The sequence below is a fragment of the Cyprinus carpio genome, chromosome A9 (genome assembly GCF_018340385.1).
Source record: "Cyprinus carpio isolate SPL01 chromosome A9, ASM1834038v1, whole genome shotgun sequence".
NCBI classification, from domain to species: domain Eukaryota; kingdom Metazoa; phylum Chordata; class Actinopteri; order Cypriniformes; family Cyprinidae; genus Cyprinus; species Cyprinus carpio.
This window is the reverse complement of record NC_056580.1, coordinates 1925675-1944196: the sequence shown is the minus strand read 5'-3', so window position 1 is coordinate 1944196 and position 18522 is coordinate 1925675. Positions and strand designations below refer to the sequence as shown.

The window sequence follows — 18522 nt, the reverse complement described above, 5'->3', positions numbered from 1 at the left end:
GCAATTTGAAATGTGAGGCATTCATAATAGTCTTATCTTGCTCTCCTCATGTCTTTTTGTCTCTGTGTTTCTCTGAGGGGGGATCAAAGCAAAGAATCACTTTTAATGTGCTAATGTTATCTGCCTCCTTGAGGAGAATTCAAATTAATGATTGTATCATTATTGGTTTGATAAACTGTGTTTAATGAAAGAATTATATCAAGGATGTGAATCAAAAATAAGAAAGACATTGTAGGGTATTCCTCAAACTTTCCATTACCACGAGAGGCTTTGAAATGCAGATGTTGCCTGATGCCATGAGATAAGGTCAGATCCATCTCTAAGAGCGCCGGTCTGTCATAAACATCAAAAAAGGGCAGTTAAATATTTGGTTCTAAAAAGTAGGTTTAGACAATAAGGACAAATTCCTTTAAACTACTTTCAAACAAACATTCATTAAATCTTTTGTTTATTTGTTCTTTGATTTTCAGCACCATTTCCATTTATAATTTAAAAGATAATTCACAACTTTTTTTTTTTTTTTTTTGGTGAATAACCTTCATAACTTTCACAATTAAACATGTCTGAATTTCACTGCAGTAGATATAAAATATCAACACATGAGTCAACAACTGCTTTTCTCTTCACTAACTTCTTGTAGACAATCACATCAACTAGCAACATGATGCACTAATATGTCACAACAACAAAGTGCCACATTATTGTTTGATTTAATTTAAATAGTTCCTTTCTTTCACAAAATTCTTAGTTTGAGTTTACATCTTGCAACTCTGAGTTTACATCTTGGATTGCAAGTTTCTGGGTTTTGTTCTCACAATTGTAAAAGTCAAAATTACCTTATTTTATCCTTTGGCGGAAACAAGCTTCCTAGTTATCTATTTAACTATGTTATAACATAATATAACATAACGTAACGTTACATAACATTAATTATATATTTTATCAGTTCAAACACATTTTTGTCAAAGTTTGCTCTTGTTAAAATAAATGCCACTTGGTTTGACAATGCAATGGTGTTCATGGTCATTTCAAGTGTGTCTTAAGTGTTTAAGGCTGTGTTTTAAATCTGACACAGGTCGGAATTTGATGCACGCATGTAAACACAAAAATCCACACAAGGTCCGATTTTTTCGCATCCGATCTGAGCCGTTTCCAAATGTGGTTTTAAATCAGATACATATACGATATCTGGACATCCGACCTACTCTAAACACACATATTTGATTCCCCGCAGAACTCCCAATGCGAGGGCGACACGTTTTCCCAAAAAGATAGTGTTTTAATGCCGGTGTGCTGTATTCGCTCCCATTTTATTGAGATGGAAAGTAAAAAAAATTGCACATTCAGGAGCTGGTTTTCAACCTCTGCCCCATGAATTTTATGAATACAACAGCTTCGCTACTAAAAGTCTACCTCTAACGAGCTGTATAAAGTAGCATACCATATGAAAATTAACGTCATTTTCCGTCATTTATCCGTTCAGTGAGATTTTGAGCTGCAAAAAATCCATAACAGCGGTTGTCCATGCTGGCAAACAATAGCCAAATGGCCACTCAACATGAATTATATAAAATATTTTAATTCAAAACCCGAGGATCTACGATGTGCAATCACTCACAATCATTTTGGGTGGGAATTATGAAAACACAGATATTGGAAACCAGTCGTGTATTAATTGAATGTAAACAGACGGGCCAAAAAATCGGATATGGTAAGAATATCGGATCTGTGCATTAAGACATGCAGTGTAAATGCAGCCTAAGGGCTTTTTGGGGCCACTGTACATGGATAGAAAGTCAACAGAAAGTCAGAGTTACTGCTAAATAACTGCTGTTGTGTCCTGAATGACTATTACAACACCACAGGACATCAGCGTCTCCAAACTCAGTGAGCTCTGTCATTAAATTCTTCATTCATTCATGCAATGTGACATCTGCACTGTCTGTCATGTGTATTAGGACGAAACATGTCAGATCTGACAGTCTGCCACAGCAAACAAGACTACAGTCACTGAAGGAGGAGAAAAAAGAGTGCAGAAATCAAAAGGCACAATGAGTGATTCCTTCATATTGGAGGGATGCAATGCTGTACTTGACTTATTAGAGTTCCTGAAGACTGAAACATGTTTCTCCAAAGAGCTTTTTAGCTTTAGCAGTTATTTAGGTGTGAGTACAGAGAGAGATGCTGCCACTGCCAGTCCGATAGATGATGCCGAGGATATCACGTTCAAAAAGAACAATGATTTATCACTTGTCTTCTGAAAAGTGCCCTTTATTTCATCTTTATAAAACAGATGGCTGGGGTTCTAAAATCTCACTGGATGAGCCATGGCTGAAGCCAATTTAATTAAGCAATAAAGTATGTGAAGTTGAGCTTTATAGTTACTATATTCATGACTGTAATGCTGGATTAACCAATCAGCATCCCAGAAAGGTACAACACAGGCCGATATATACACAGGTCTACCTGCGGGACCCCATATAAACTTGTATATTATTCTATGTTTTTAAATTCTGTATTCATTTTCTATAATATACACTAGTACAAGAATGTTGGCAGCTGTTATCCTATTGCTGCTGGCTGCGCATGATTTAACCATGCTTTATGTCTACAACACCCCTCAGAAACCCAATAAGTTGATCAATTTTATTTTCTGTGATGGCGTATTTCCTGTTAAACAGGACATTAGTGCTGGACAAAAACAAAACAAAACAAAACAAAACAAAACAAAACAAAACAAAACAAAACAAAACAAAACAAAACAAAACAAAACAAAACAAAACAAAACAAAACAAAACAAACAAAGAAACTCTTGTTCTTCTTCTAAATAAGGTTATTATTATAATTACATAATTGGGTTGGGACATCTATATGGGTAGCATAAACTTGTGAAAATTAAGTGTGCTTAATTGTATTAAATGTGCACATGTAGTGTACTTTAAATCTAAAAAGTCTTTTTTTTTTTTTTTTAAACTGTTCTTGCAGATAATATATTAATGAAATAAAAGGGTATTTAAGTGTACTCAAGAAGAACACACTTTCATGACTGTTTCTTAACACACTTAAGTCACTTTAAAAAAGGGCACTTTTTTGTAATAACGTCAAATTAAAAGTTTTACTTGAAAGTACATTTTAAATAATGTTTTAATAATCTTTTGTTGTGCTTTAAAGAAGTACACTTATATTTATGGTTGAGTAACATACTAAACAAGTAATTGATTATTGTTTAAACTGTAGTGTTATTCAGTATCAAATCTACAGTACAGTAAATACATTTTAAATGTTCATGTGTATTATTTCCACGATAAGTATTCTTTTTAAAAGTATGTTAAAGTGTACTTCTTTTTCACATGACCTCAAAGCTAAAGCGATGAGCGATGCTTTCATGTTATCTTTATGGTAAAATCACTGTAAAGAACAACCTAAACAGCTTATTGTTATATTTTTTAAAAGATAGTTCACCCAAAAATGAGAATTCTGTCATTATTTACACACTTTCATGTCATTCCTATGACTTCCTATATTTTTGGTAAACAAACCGTTTTGGTGACCATTGACTTACACTGTATTAAATAAAAAAAAAAAAGAAAAAAAAAGAAAGAAAAAAAAGAACTTTCTATAATTTTGGTAAACAAACAGTTTTGCCGACTATTGATTTGCATTGCATGGGGGGAAATCAAAAACAAAAAGGAAAAAAAAAAATAAAAGAAAAAAAACCCAATGGCATTTCTTGAAATATACTTGTCTATGCTCCACAGAAGAAAGCAAGTCATATAGTTTTGGAACAAAATTTAAGAGAATAAACAATGACAGTATTCTAACTTTTGGGTGAACTGTCCCTTTAAATAAGCCGATAAGTTGGTCACCCTGTAACACAGTGATGGTTGGTTGTGTGTGTTCAACTGCAGTAGTCAGCTGTCTGCGAAGCTCTCACCAACTGTCAGCAAGCATCAAAGCGGTGGGCGGAGCACAGCTCATCTGGATGGGCCAGTGGGCGTGACACTCTTAGGGTTTGGGGAGGGGTCAGATAAAACCTCCTCCTCAGGGACGGACTCTATTGCAGACAGTAATTGATAATATTCATCCTCTCCATCCAGAAGCTTGATCTGCCTGAGAAAAGAGAGAGAAATATAAGAGGGTCACTGATACATTAAGCCAAACAGAGCATAAACTGTAAAAATATAGGTTTGGTAAGCTGAAAACCTGCTTCATGTAATATCTAAATTAACTGGATCTATCTATTCAAAATATTGGTCCCACTTTATATTAAGTGACCTTAACTACTATGTACTTGCATCAAAAAATAAGTACTGTGTACTTAGTGTTTATATTGTATTGCAAAACACTTTTGCTGCAACTGAGGTGGGAAATGGGTAAGGTTAGGGACAGGTTTGGTGGTATGGGTAGGTTTAAGGGTGGGTTAAGGTGTAAGGGATGGGACAACAGTATAATTATAAATGTATTTACAGAAATTAATTACAGATGTAATTACATGCAGGTATTTTTTTTAAATAATTACAATGTAAAAACATGTATGTACACAATAAGTGCATTGTGCCAAATGATTCATTTAAATGAAAGTACATAGTAGTTAAGGGCACTTAATATAAAGTGGGAGCAAAATATTCATTGATATAACTGAATTAACCTGACTGTATTATACAGTGATGTCGGGAGAAACAGAGGAGAGGAATTGTTGAATAAAGTTGTTATTTTTGTTTTCTTTGTGTACAAAAAGTATTCTCGTCACTTCATGACGTTATGGTTGAATCACTGATGACAGATGGAGTATTCTGACGATGTCTTTCATACTTTCCTGGACCTTGACACTGTTATTTATTTGGCAGTCTATGGGACAGTCTCCCTGTTCAAGCCTCCCTGTTTTCATCCAAAATATCTTAAATTGTGTTCCGAAGACGAACAAAACTTTTTTAAGGACCCATCAGCCTGCACCATCTAGAGTTTCATGACAGAACTTGGTATATATATATATATATGGTGTGGCAAAATCTCTCAACTAATATGAGCTCATAATAAATTAGCTAAATACTGTTAAAAAAATACATGTTATATTTCTTAAAAAATAGCATAGCAAAAATAAAATGCACATTTCCCTAATTGTATTCTAAATGAAATTGGTTGCATGTCTCTTCTTGTTTCCATTACAATATACTTTAATGACCTTTCAACCATCTCAACTAGTTACTTTAGCCTCACATATTCTCTGAGGGCCTCGGATTCAAAACATATTGACTTTCCTCTGTGGCTGGAAGATCATTTGGTATCCCTCTGAAATTCTGAAACTCACTCCCATTGAGGCCCCACAGTGACTTCTCCATCCACTCTTCTTTTTTTCCAATACTATTCCCTTTCTCTGACTCATGTGTGTGTTTCTTTCTCTGATAATTTTGAGTTTCTTATGTCAGTCAGCTGCATTTATGTCTGAAATGTGAGCAACCTGAGTGCTATAAATAACAGGCAATAAATTAATAAAACAGTGTTTTATTTTAAAGTGTTAAAATAGCAAAATAAATAAGGTTAAAATGGCAAACTAAATGCCAAAAATAGTTGCCTTATTTTTTCCACAGGGGTTAAAAATCAAAAATATATAAAAGAAAAAGCAAGAAACAGTTAATCCTTTCATAAAGAGTGCTGATATACAGCCTGCTCGAGGTATTAGAGGAAGCAGGCTTAACTTCACACACTGTGAGGTCACATTTCTCACAATTAATACATGCATTCTTATATCACGCTTCTCTCCTCCCAAAAATAATAGAAAAAAAGGCACTTCTTAAATAGTTCGTATTTTCAGCTGCGCATTTGCATGAGAAGCAAACAGAGCTGAGGTCGTCTCGGCTCCCCTCCTGAGCTGGTGGGGTGTTTAGATATGAAGAAGGAAAGCTGTTATTTACCCCAGTTTTCTGGGTTTCCTCTTGCTCCCCTGATAATCCAGACTTCTCTGCAGAGAGGACACAGAACCAGCGCACGCAAACACACACACACACACACACACACACACACAGAGTTAGAAAAGCTTCAGAAAAGACAAGCACGAAGCAACGAACATGCGCGAGAGAATCATTAATTTTTAATTCAAAGTGATTTTGTGTTGAATGTGTGCAGATGCTGATAATATCAGAAGTCACAGCATAATTTTTCTTGATCAAAGCATGCGGGGCTGAGGCTGATGAGGCAGGCATCTTGCTCGGCTTTGATAAACCACATCAATTATTCACCGTGAAGGGAGACATCCTCACATGAAAGCAACAGATAAAGCGCCAAAGCACATGGTGGAGACAACAGAGCGGCGTGGGGGTGGGGGCTCGGGGGTCTGGCACAGGTAGCTTTAATTGTATTATCATCTGGAAACAAAGTTAGACAAAGGCTTCCATGAAAGGCTTTGAACTCACATTGAGATGGCTGTAATAAAGACTGTCTTCCGGGCTGTTCAGGAGCTTGGGCTGCTGTCCTCTTCGCCGAGGGGAACGGTGATGTAGCTTCACCGTTGGACCTGCGGGACACACACACACACACATACACACACACACACACAGACAGACACACATGCGCGGGGCGGATCAGTGACACGTCTCCCATTGTGTTGCCCTGCAGGAATTGTACAAGCGGCACAAATAAAGCTGACAGCTGCAACATAAATACATCACGCTAAACAATAGTGCACTGCAAGATTTTTACATTTTGTGAAGAAAATGTGAGTGGTGTTTGCCCTTGCAAAAGTTGCTATGCGGTGGCATGAAGTGTTCTGAGTGGTAATTAGGTGTTTTATTTCTGGTCTAAGTCAATAGATACGGCTTCTTCAGTATAAGTCTATGGGAGTTTTCATCCATTTTATTGCCCACCAGGCAAAAATCGGTTGCACTTTATTTTGCTATATTAAGAAAATAGTTATTACCCAGTTATTGTAATTACTATAATAAGTACATAGTATGTCCACACAGAATATGACTGTAAAATAAAGTGCTACCCAAACATAAGTAATGGTACACCCCTCCATAACAAGCCAAATAATTTGAGGTGTGATTTATGTCCTGTTCATATTAAAGACACCAAAACCTCAAATTTTGGCAACACTTTAAGGCAAGATACACATTACATGTAATTACTAAGTAGTAACAGTTATTAGAAGTAATTACAAGCAACTAATCCTAATCCAAATCCTACCGACAGCCCTATAGTAACTACATGTACCTAATTAATATTACACAATATTTACTCACTTAAAATAAATGTGAACAATGTTTTTGTTCAAAACACTACCTATACATACAAAATTCTGTAATATTTTTAGTCTCTTATGCTCACCAAGTCTGCATTCATTTGATCGAAAATATAGTAAAACAGAAATATTATGACATGATTTAAATGTAAAATAACTGTTTTCTATTGAGATATGTTAAAATGTAATTTCTTCCTGATGCAAAGCTGAATTTTCAGCATCATTACTCCAGTCTTCAGTGTCAGATGATCCTTCAGAAATCATAATAATATGCTGATTTGCTGCTCAAGAAACATTGCTGATTATCAATGCTGAAAACAGTTGTGCTACTTTTTTTGTATAAAAATGTTAAACACTTTTCCAATCATTCTTGCTATAGCATATAAAAGTAGTTTAAATATGCAGTGTGTACTTTTCACAATCATACATGAGTGCCAACCATCTGATCCACCAAAATTCTGTCAGTTCACAATTATCGGAGATCAAACAGCATGTCAAGAAGAGGAGAAAGAGAGAGAGTCTTGCTTGCTCATGTTCACTTGTAACCTTTTTAGATCTACAAACATCACAAAATGAGCAGAAATCCAGGACACCTTTCTACGCCAGCATGTATATTTAATATCTCGGCCTGTTTCATCTCGACTTCATTTTAGACAAGGCCGAACTTCTCTGCTCATCGTCTTTTCAGATCCTCCGTAAATCTTCTCTAAAACAGAGTTCAGTTATGTAGTCATTCTGTAGAATGCTCCGGAACAGAATGGCGTGATGGCTTTGAACAGACCGCAGAACATCTCTATCCTTCTCACACATCAAAGCGTTGAGGTTCAGGCTTTCTCTGGCTGGGTGTAATTCTACTTTGCATAGATTTGACTTTCTGCTGCTTCAAAAGCGTTTAAAGAACTGGTGATGTGCTCTTCCGCTGTACATTGATGCACTTGTAATGACTGCAGAGTTCTGGTCCACAAGTTCTCCAAATGGGTCAAGAGCACTCAGTGTCACACGCTGCAACCTCTTTTAACTTTAAATTCAAATTTATTTGACTTTTCCCATCTCCCATGCTTAAGGACCTGCAAGCTTCCAAGTCATTTCACGACTGTAAATCAAAACTAGTTTGGACAGAAACTCTATATTTGCCCAATGAGCAGAGATCAAACAGAGAGCATAACTGTTTAGGACTAAAATAAGAGATGAAAAATTGGAGAAGCACATTTATGAACAAATTTGTTCTGACAGCAAACCGGTAATTTCATCCAGATACTAAACATACAGAAGAATATTCCCTCCCTTCAATACAATTCTGAGAAAATAAATTAATAGAAATATCTATATTTATACTGGAATAATTTATTAATAATTGAAATACAGGCTAATTAGTTAAAAGTATAAAAGTCAACATGAAATCAAAACTGACCTCATTTGCTTTATAAATACACATGCCAGGTCTTTTAAAATGATGCATCTGCAAATTTGTATGAACTGATAATATCCAAATATATATATATATATATATATATATATATATATATATATATATATATATATATATATATATATATATATATATATATATATATATATATATTACACACTGTATGCCTTCATTCCACTTTAGAATAAAGCATCTCCCAAATGCACAAAAGGTATTGAAGTTTAACTGAAACACAAAACTGTAACCATTCATCAAAATTTAATAAATTGCTCCTCCTCTAAAATGATTTTTTTTGTTGCCAAACCCTCTTATTTGTAAACCTCTTCCCATCAATCACCCACTTTTCACCATCCAATCAATTCCCAAAGGGATATAATTAAGTTCGGCTTTTCACTTTTTCTTGTTGAATATCCTTTTATATCACACTTAATTTAGTAGCTTAATTACACCTGATATGTGAGAAAGTGCAACTGAACTTGAAGTCAAGTGTGTGCTGTTAAGAGAGAGAGAGAGAGAGAGAGAGAGAGAGAGAGAGAGAGAGAGAGAGAGAGAGAGAGAGAGAGAGAGAGAGAGAGAGAGAGAGAGAGAGCAATACCTTTCAGTTACTCCCCTAACACAGAGTTTACTGTAAGTAGTCTGACCTTGAGTCATTAGTGATATGTAAGTCTGACTACCACACACACACACACACACACAGACACACACGTGGGTTAGTGGCTGATCCTCCCCCTTTGTCTGGGAAATCAGCAGCATTTGATCCCAAGCTCTCCCTCAGGGCTGCCGTTCTTGCTCTGACAGACCAGCAGCACACAGGCAGCCAAAAAGAGAAGAGAGAGTTTCAGTCTCTCACACAGTTTGCATCCGGAATTGGATTTGACTGCACCTAGAAATGCCAGTTTAGTATCCTCAAGATATCGATGCAGTATTGGGAGACAAAGAATTTTGAATGTGATTGATATATGACTGTATAAACAAAGTCCTATGGGGCAATACATTAGCTGGTCATTCATTTTCTATCACAGAGGTGTAACGTCAGGAGTTGTATTATGCTTATAATTTGTAGTTGTTCTTTTTACTACTGTGATGTTTATTTTTTCTCTCTTTCTCTCATTGTTTTTGTTTGACTACTGATACCACTCTCACATCTTTGATCAGGTTCACCTGTTGCTGATTTGCTGCCACTGGGGTGGGAAATAAGAAGTTCCTGTGCCCTCTCTCCAGCTTTTTGTTACTGCTATCCATGTTTCCCCTAGACCAGGGTTCCTCAAATCTTGCCCTGGAACGCCAATGAGCTGCAGAGTTTAGCTCCAACCCTGATCAAACTCATCCACCTGTGATTTTCTAATGATCCAGAAGACACTGGTAAACTTGCTCAGGTGTGTTTGATTAGGGTTAGAGCTAAACACTGCAGGAAAGTGGATCTCGTGGGCCAGATTTGAGGATCACTGCCCTAGACTAAAAGGGCTAGTATGTAACAAAGGACAAGAAAAGTCACAGCACAAGCAAGCAAACTTAAGGCTTTAAGGGGAGAAAGGTTTAATAATGAAATCTCCAACAAAATAGCTTTTACACACATACGATCACAATATATATGAATGATATTAATTATTATTATCATTTTTTTTTTAACTCTGTTCTTTGTGATTTCTAAAGAGAAGAACATTCAAACATAATCTTTGCAGAAGCAGCAGCACAGACTTCACAAAAATGAAACCAGCTAACCAACGGTGTACCTCAAGGTTCTGTACTGAGACCTCTTTTCTTCTCAATAAACATAATATTATTGTGACTAGTTAGGCACAAAAGCTTGCTGGAATGATTTTTCTATACTACAAATAAATCACTCCATACTCACTTGAGTAATAATACTCCTGTAGCACAAACAGTAGAGCATGGCAGTAGCAACACTGAGGTTATGGGTTTGATTCCCAGGAAATGCATGAACAAATAACATGTATACATTTAATGCAATATAAGTCTCTTTGGATAAAAGCATCTGCCAAATCCATTAATGTAAATGTATAAGGGCCATACATATAATTAGAAAATACTGATTATATATATATATATATATATATATATATATATATATATATATATATATATTCTTTTCCAAAGTATTGAATATTTAATGTCACTGGGTGAAAAGAAACAATGAAAGGGTCACACACAAAAACCCATTAATGGCGTAACAAACCATTGTATTTTTTTTCAGTGTGTGTGTTTGTGTTGGGAGGTTCAGTAAATCTCTGAAGCAATCTATGAATGTTTGCACAAACTATAATGCTTTATTCAGCACTTATCGATTTGTCTTATAGACTGTTGGGCGAGAAGAAAAAGAAGAAAAGAAGAAAAAAAGCAATAAAATAAACCACTAAGGGGATGAGTTTTATGTTGTACCATTTGCCTTGCGTATCGTAAATGTTTGCATTTGATAGATAAAAAGGCTGAGAATTCTTGTCAGAGAGAGGTTTTAATTTGACGAGACTCAGGCCGGCTCTTAAAAAGCACCTCTAAATCCCTTGAAAATTAGAGCACGCTTCAGAAACTACATAAAAGAGATGCTAAAAGGGTTTTTAGCCGTATAAACGCGGGAGGCGTATTGATTCCCGTCGTTCACGTGCTTGATCACCTGACACGTCTCGGGCTGGGCCGAGCCGTTGGGGTTTGTTTGTACAGATGGAGGAGGTGGGGGTTTGGGGGGGGGGGGTTGTAAGGCAAAATCATCAGCAGCACTCTTTGATGTCTAAATGAAGCATGTGCAGACCAGACCATACACAAGCACACACACACTGCTGAACAGAGATGCTGTGAAACAACACACACTCAGATAAAAGCACAACACTAACCCACACAACTACATAAACACACATAAATGCAAAGAGAAACCTTGTATACACACTAAACTGTCCTGCAATAGTGCATGCAAACTGCATTCTTGAACCCTTGCAAACTAAGCTACTGAACAAAACTAAAGTTGGACGATTTCCTGGCCAATCTGGAACTGTTCTGAAATCAGACTCTCAGTAAAGTCTGATGATTGGAACTGAAACAGGCTTGTTAAAATCTAATCCCAATGTGCTTGAAATTACACACACAGCAAGGCATTTACAAAGAACACACATACACACAAACACATTAGGTTTCTGTGAATTGTGGGGACATATAGACTTCCATAGTTTTTATACTGACCAAACGATATTCTCTATCCCCTAACCCAGTGGAGTTCATGGATCTTTCTATCCTCTAATCCAGTTCAGTTCATGGATCTCTCTCCTAACGAACTGATGATCTAAATCAGGTGTGTTAAATAAGGGAGGCATGCAAAATGTGCAGAGCACTGGAATTGAGGGCCAGTGCCCTAACCCAACCCTAAAACCTAAAACATAATTCTACCCTGTACAGAATAAAATAATATTATTGCTATGCTATTATATGTTATATGCTGATTTGCTGCTCAAGAAACATATTTTATTATAACTGATGTTGAAAACAGTTATGCTACTTATTTTTCTGAAAACCCTAATAGTTTTTTTTCAGGACCCTTTGATGAAATGACAAAAGAATATTGTTCATTTGAAATAGAATCTAATTTGTGCCATTCTCCACATGTAAAATCCATCTCTCCGTGGGGCCTGTGGTCATGGGAAATCTGACATGATAAGACAAGTCTTCAACTCAAAACAGTCGCACCTTAGGAGGATGAAGGGAAATCCACCCAACTCATCACCAAGACTTAAACCATAATACCACTGATGCTAATATGCTAATAGATGGGACAGTATAAGTATAATTTTAAAGACTCAGTCTGTTACTGTCCCGCATGAAAGTACATCCTGTTAAACTCTGTTAAAGTTACTCTGTTTCTCACTGACATTAAGAGGATTTCAAAAGTTGGCACCAAGTTAACTAGACTTTCCCACGATACAGTGCTCACTCAGCCAAATCTCACCTACTGAAAACAGGTGGAGAAATTCAAAGCAATGTTCAGCCAGAGCTGGAAAGAATCTAATCAATGTCAAGCAAAAAGAAGTAGATGTCTGTACGGCAAAAAAGTTGCTAACAACTAAAGCTAATATGATTTAACAACCTCTTTCTATTACTGAATTATTAACTTTGAAATACTATAAAAATATTATAAACATTGTTCAATAGCAATGTTTAACAAAATATTTGTGGCACTACAGTACAAAAACGAAGTCAGTGGAAAGGAAATAACATGGAAATAACATGCATGGTGTTCCAGGAATATAGTTGAATGATGATTCAAATAAAAAGGTTGATCAGTCTTGCAACCAGTATATTAAAAAGAACTGTCTGAACCAACTTGCTGAAATGAATCAGACTTTCCAGAGGTTCTAAATAATCATTATAGTCTCTGCTTGGTTGCAAGGCTGTTTGTGCAAAATAATGTGACAAAAACAGCAATTTAACATTTTGTAATGTTGCATTGCTACTGTAAAAATGCATGTTTATACTGGAAAAGCTGCACTCTTATGAAAAAGTTCCCTTTCGAGGGAACTCGAACTGCATTCTCTAGAGGTCGCTATGGGGAACTGAAGCACATGTATAAACAGGACAATAACATTGGCTGGCAACAGCCTATGACGTCACTACCGTCACGACCATAGTATAAAATAGTATAGAAGGAGTAATGTTATGTGCAAGGTCGAGTATGTGAGTCCTCCTCTTACTCAAAGAGTTGAGTACTCTGCTAACTAGAGCTCCATGATGCAGTCATACCAGGTCGCTAGGCCTCTTCATGGGACCTATAACGGCACTGAGTGCTTCCTAAAATCCATGTTTATGGTAAGCGCACAAGCTGAGCATCCTGTGCGCTTTCTAAAATCAAATTATGGTAAGGGTCACGCATTGCCAGCATCATACCCTTTCTCTGAGTTGGTTCAGGCCCCAGTTCTCACCTTGGGTCCTACTCTATATATCTATCTTTAATGATACCTTAACAATGTCACCCATCTGACTGGGCTGTGGGGGTATATGCCTACCAGCTCGAGGGATCTGGAGAGAGAGATCCTATGGGAAGACTCCTTCTCAGGCAAAGTAAAGGTGTATAATGCTGGTTCCTTGCAATTCCCTTAGCTCTGGAAACCTTTTTGTTGTATCTCGAGTCAAAGACTCTTCCTCAAGCAGACGGGTTGTTGGTTATCCCAAAGCCCCTTGGGAGAATTAGGGGGAGATGAAGTCCCCCTAGGTGACAGGCCAGCGTCTGGTAATATGGTGGAACCTAGACGCCCAGCCATATCCTCTTAAAAGAATTACATTGTTATCTGATTTCAAGCCTTTGAGCTCTGCTCTGGGACTGGGCTACCTTGTTAGCCCTTAAAAGGTAAGTTATTTTGGGTATGCTCGGGCTTTTGGCCGAAGGGGATAGTGACACTGACAGCTGCTGATGTGTCCGAGTGGGTGACTCCAATGATTTCACTGTGAAGTTGGTGCTTTGTGCTCGCCTCAGAAAATATAGCATGCACTTCCCTCAGCATGGCAGCATTGGTATTCCATTCCCCATAGCAACCGCTAGACTAGAGGATGCAGTTTGAGTTCTCTTGAAAGTGAACGTCTCAGGTTATGCATATAACCATGATTCCCTGAGAGGGGAACAATACACTGCGTCCTCTTTTCTTGCCATACCTCAGGACGCATGCTTCAGGATTGCGGACTAAGAAGCGGATGAGGTATTCTCATGGCGCCCTTTTATACTATGGTTGCACCGGTAGTGTTGTCATAGGCTGTTGCCGGCCAATGTTATTGTTGTGTTTAGACTCGCTTCAGACACCGATCATGCTGATGGTGTTCCCCATAGTGACCACTAGATGACTCAGTGTTTTGTTTCTCTCTCAGGGAACAATTGTTACATTTGTAACCTGAGAGGATTTCACAGCTGAAAAATGTAGTTGAATAAGTATTACGGTTGGGCCAGGTTGACTGTTGTTTAACAACACTCTAAGAAAAGTCTGTAAAAATAAGGCACAATGTAGTGTGCTTATATGAAGCAATTTTCCGTATTAAAGGTGCAGTATGTAATATTGACAGCTAGTGGTTGCAATGGGTACTGCAGGCCGCCCCCTTCTCCTCAGACTTGACACTCATGCAGGTTGGCAGATTGAGGACACACAACATAAACGAGCGCAACTTTCAATGGTAGGTGACAAGACAATTACTTTACACTCTAAGTTGACTAGTTGACTTATTTGTATTTTAATATGCCTCTGCACATGAGAGTTATTTTTTTTCCTCCAAAATAGTTATGTTTACTTTATTTTGAGTGTACAGATTAAAATGTGTCAAAAGAGTGGGAGCAAAATTACAGAGTAACTGTGACTCCTCCCTTTAACTGTTATCTTCCCAAAGTTTTGTTTAGACGCCATTACTGTTAGTCATGGCCATCGATTGCTGCTGCTGCTGCTTGTGGGTTTAGAAGAGAAGGAGCACTTTTTTGGATGGTAAAGTTAGTAACGTTTCAAAGTCTTAGTATTCATTTTCATAATATTCGCCTCTGTTTTAAGCTGAGATCATTTTGCTGCATTTTTTGAATATTACCGAGATCTCCAACTTGAACTTGCTAACATCGCTAACAGAGAACGTGAACAGGTGGGTGAAAACTGAACGTGTGTCAGTATTTCATGCATGTCTTCCGTCTTAAAAGGACAGCATTCCAAATTAAATACCTATCTGTCATTAATGTTAACCAACAAAAGATGTTAAAGAAATGTATACATGTTAAGTAAAACCTACTGTATCTGAAAAATGAGTTTAATTTGTATCTCTATTGTATTTGTCTTATTGTGCTTCTTTTTTTAAATATATATAATAATAATATTTTTATAAGTTGCTCCTTTTTCACTACTGTTAAAGGGATATTTCTCATAAGCTTAATTGATTTGGTCTAAAGAGAGAAGAATAAATGATTATTTTAGTTTAAAGACTACATATAAAAATAGCTACCAAAATAAATTTTGGTAACTACAGTTTGGCTAAAACCATTTACTAAAAGTAATGACTAAAAGTTGACAAAAATGCAATGACTTTTTTCTACTAAAACTAGACTAAAACTATAAAAGACACAAATGACTAAAATGTGACCAAGACTATTAAGCATTTTCATCTCAAGATAAAGACTAAGACTAAATCAAAAATGCCTGCCAAAATTAACACTGCCCCATGTACACTTAGCTAGAGTAATATTACAATAAACAGAGGTTAGGCTCACCCTATTTAGGTTGATAGAACAACCTAAATGGTTGACCTAAACAGTTGACCTAAATGGAAATTCCCTATAAGCCCTTACAATCCAAGTACACTTGAACTAATAACAAATTTTAGCCGGTTATCTAAATATACAGTTGGTGTGCCCTATGCTCCATCTCAACTGAATTTTAGCCCGTTACTAACCTGATGCAGGAAATTCAATAAAAAGGATACAGTGTAATCTACTATAGTCAATAATTACAGAGTAAAACAGAATAGAATCAAATGAAACCATTTATTATCAGTCAGGTAAATATGTATTATGCCAATTACATAGGCAATTCAAAGATATCAAATCAATACAAGACATCAAATTCTCAAAGATGAATCTAAGAGTAAGATGCATACCTGGCTTTTAGAAAAATACGTAGTATGAAGTGTGTGGACAAATTTCATGCTATGGGCTCATCCTGGCTACAGAATTGCCCTGATCCTCTTGCAACATTTCCTTAAGTACTTCAGACCAAGACAAACATCGCCCGAGATGGAGACAGGAACTAACAATTGGAATTTGCATTATGTAGAGTTATCACCTCTTGAGACAAAAGGCATTTTGCATGATAGACACTGGGAAATGGCACACCCTCTACAGTGAGCAAAATATCTCTTTACTCTTAGGATCTGTATTACCTTTTAGTCTACTTCTTGTAAAATTGAGATCATTGTACCAGTCGCCCTGAGACAATTCAAATGACAACAAACATGACTGTAAATATCACTAGGAGCATTCATGTAGAACATTATATTCTACTATTGACCATTCTGAGTGAGCTGAGTGAAGGGAAGGATGGGTGAGGGGAAGGAAGGGAATGAAGAGGAACCAATGCGTAAGTGAAAGACGTTTTCCCGCATTTTCTCTCAGTGAGATGTGAAAACAGATGTCTGTATGTTAATGCACTGTGTGTCTATTGTATGTCTCAGAAGATCAAAGTGTCTGAGGTTCTGTAATTCTTGTTGAAACCACCAATGTGAATCCCAGAGTTGGCTGAGTTGAGAGCTAGAATGCTCCAATGAGCAGATGATTTGTTTCATTTGCAAAAGGAGGCATGCTAATGCCAATGCCCTTATAAGGCAATTTAATATATATAACTAACGAGGTCATATTCAGAAAACAATGAAATCGAAACTAAATAGCATTGAAACAGGAAGTGAAGTAAACAGAAGAGAATGATAAAATAATGGTCCAGATAACAGAACATAAACCTGACAATAAGATCGTTAGGCTATTGTTAGCATATATTTATAACAGTTAGTTCTAATCTGATCTTCTATTCTGACTGGACAAGGGAGTTTCTATTGATACTTCCACCTGCATGCATTCTAGATGGGCTATCAGTCAGTGCAGTTAGATTGTTGCGCCATAAGGTGGTTAAAAGGGACTGTAAATCAACTACACGTTCAAAAACGCTGATTCATTCATTCAAAGAGAGACCTAATGAAACACGCTGTTGAAATCATTTTAACTTTGAGTGCCACTTTAGAAGGTGCAGCTGACCAGCAGTGTGTCGATGCTATGACAGAGATTTCGCTTTCCTTGGACATGACAGCCTATTTTCACAAATATAAATGACTCAGTCTGGAGGACAGATGCAAGTAATCGCACAAGCTCAGTTGATCTCTCTCTCATTCACTGTCTGTTTAGGCTTGTTAAGTGCAAATCTATGGAGCCTCTGTACTAATATTCAGTCCACATGCATGAAGTGTAAAACGAGAAGTGCATAACCTTAAGAAAAAAGAAAACATGCAAAAATTGCGGTTGCTGCTGTTCTTGCATCCCTCTGCGGTTTGCTAGTCAATAGCATTGTATCGCGGTATTGCGGTTATCGCGACAGCCCTAGGATGTAGGTGTTTCACCAAAGCAAAATTCACCTTGTGAGTCTGTACTTCTAAAAACAAATATAGTAAACAGTTGTGCAACAGTGGTGGCTGAACTTGTAAAAGAGGTTTTAACCTCAATGTGACTTTCCTGTTTAAATAAAGGTTAAGAAGACTTAAAGTTGCTGGTGTCACAGAGACAAATATTAACTATGTTGTAATTTCTCTAGAAGAAGTGATTGAAAATTCAATAATCTGTGAAAAAAAACAGCCTTTAGAGGAGCCCATAAAAAGTGTTGTTGAGTCTCAAATTGATCAGTGTTTTGAAAAAATGCAAAATCCTTTTGTGGCATTACACACTGAGAGCAAGAGAATGCAGTACTTTTTTAGAGAAATGGAAAGAACTTTTGGCCAAACCATTGTTAAGGATAAATTTGTATATACTGTATATAGCAATCCTTGAGCAATCACAGTCCATTTATTAGCACCCTAACATTAAAGATATGATGGCGAGAGATTCATAACAAGACCAAATTTTCTTTATGACATACACAATGGAGAATTCTTTAAGAATCATGCGCTCTTCTCAAAACAAAGACATGCATTTCAGATCCAGGGTTATTTTTATTTTTTTATGAATTTGAATGATTTTGAACCCCCTCAAACAAGGAATACATAAGTTACTAGAGCCACTTGTCCAGGATATCTCAACACTGGAAACTAATGGGATTCAGATTCCTTTATTTGATCATACAGTTTATGGAACCATTGTCCA

The 18522-nt window shown here is 36.7% G+C and overlaps 1 protein-coding gene across 3 annotated transcripts in view; it reads right to left on the bottom strand.

The window, feature by feature from the left end:
- Window positions 1–18522, bottom strand: part of myo3b (myosin IIIB) — a 138311-nt gene that overhangs the window by 9025 nt on the left and 110764 nt on the right. For all 3 annotated transcript variants that reach the window (XM_042763120.1, XM_042763121.1, XM_042763123.1), the window contains 3 exons: window positions 6411–6511; window positions 5913–5959; window positions 3935–4110 (listed from right to left, as the gene is read on the bottom strand). In XM_042763120.1, the coding sequence (XP_042619054.1) occupies window positions 3975–4110; window positions 5913–5959; window positions 6411–6511 (284 nt within the window). In that variant the 3' untranslated portion in view covers window positions 3935–3974. The remainder of the gene's footprint in view (window positions 1–3934; window positions 4111–5912; window positions 5960–6410; window positions 6512–18522) is intronic.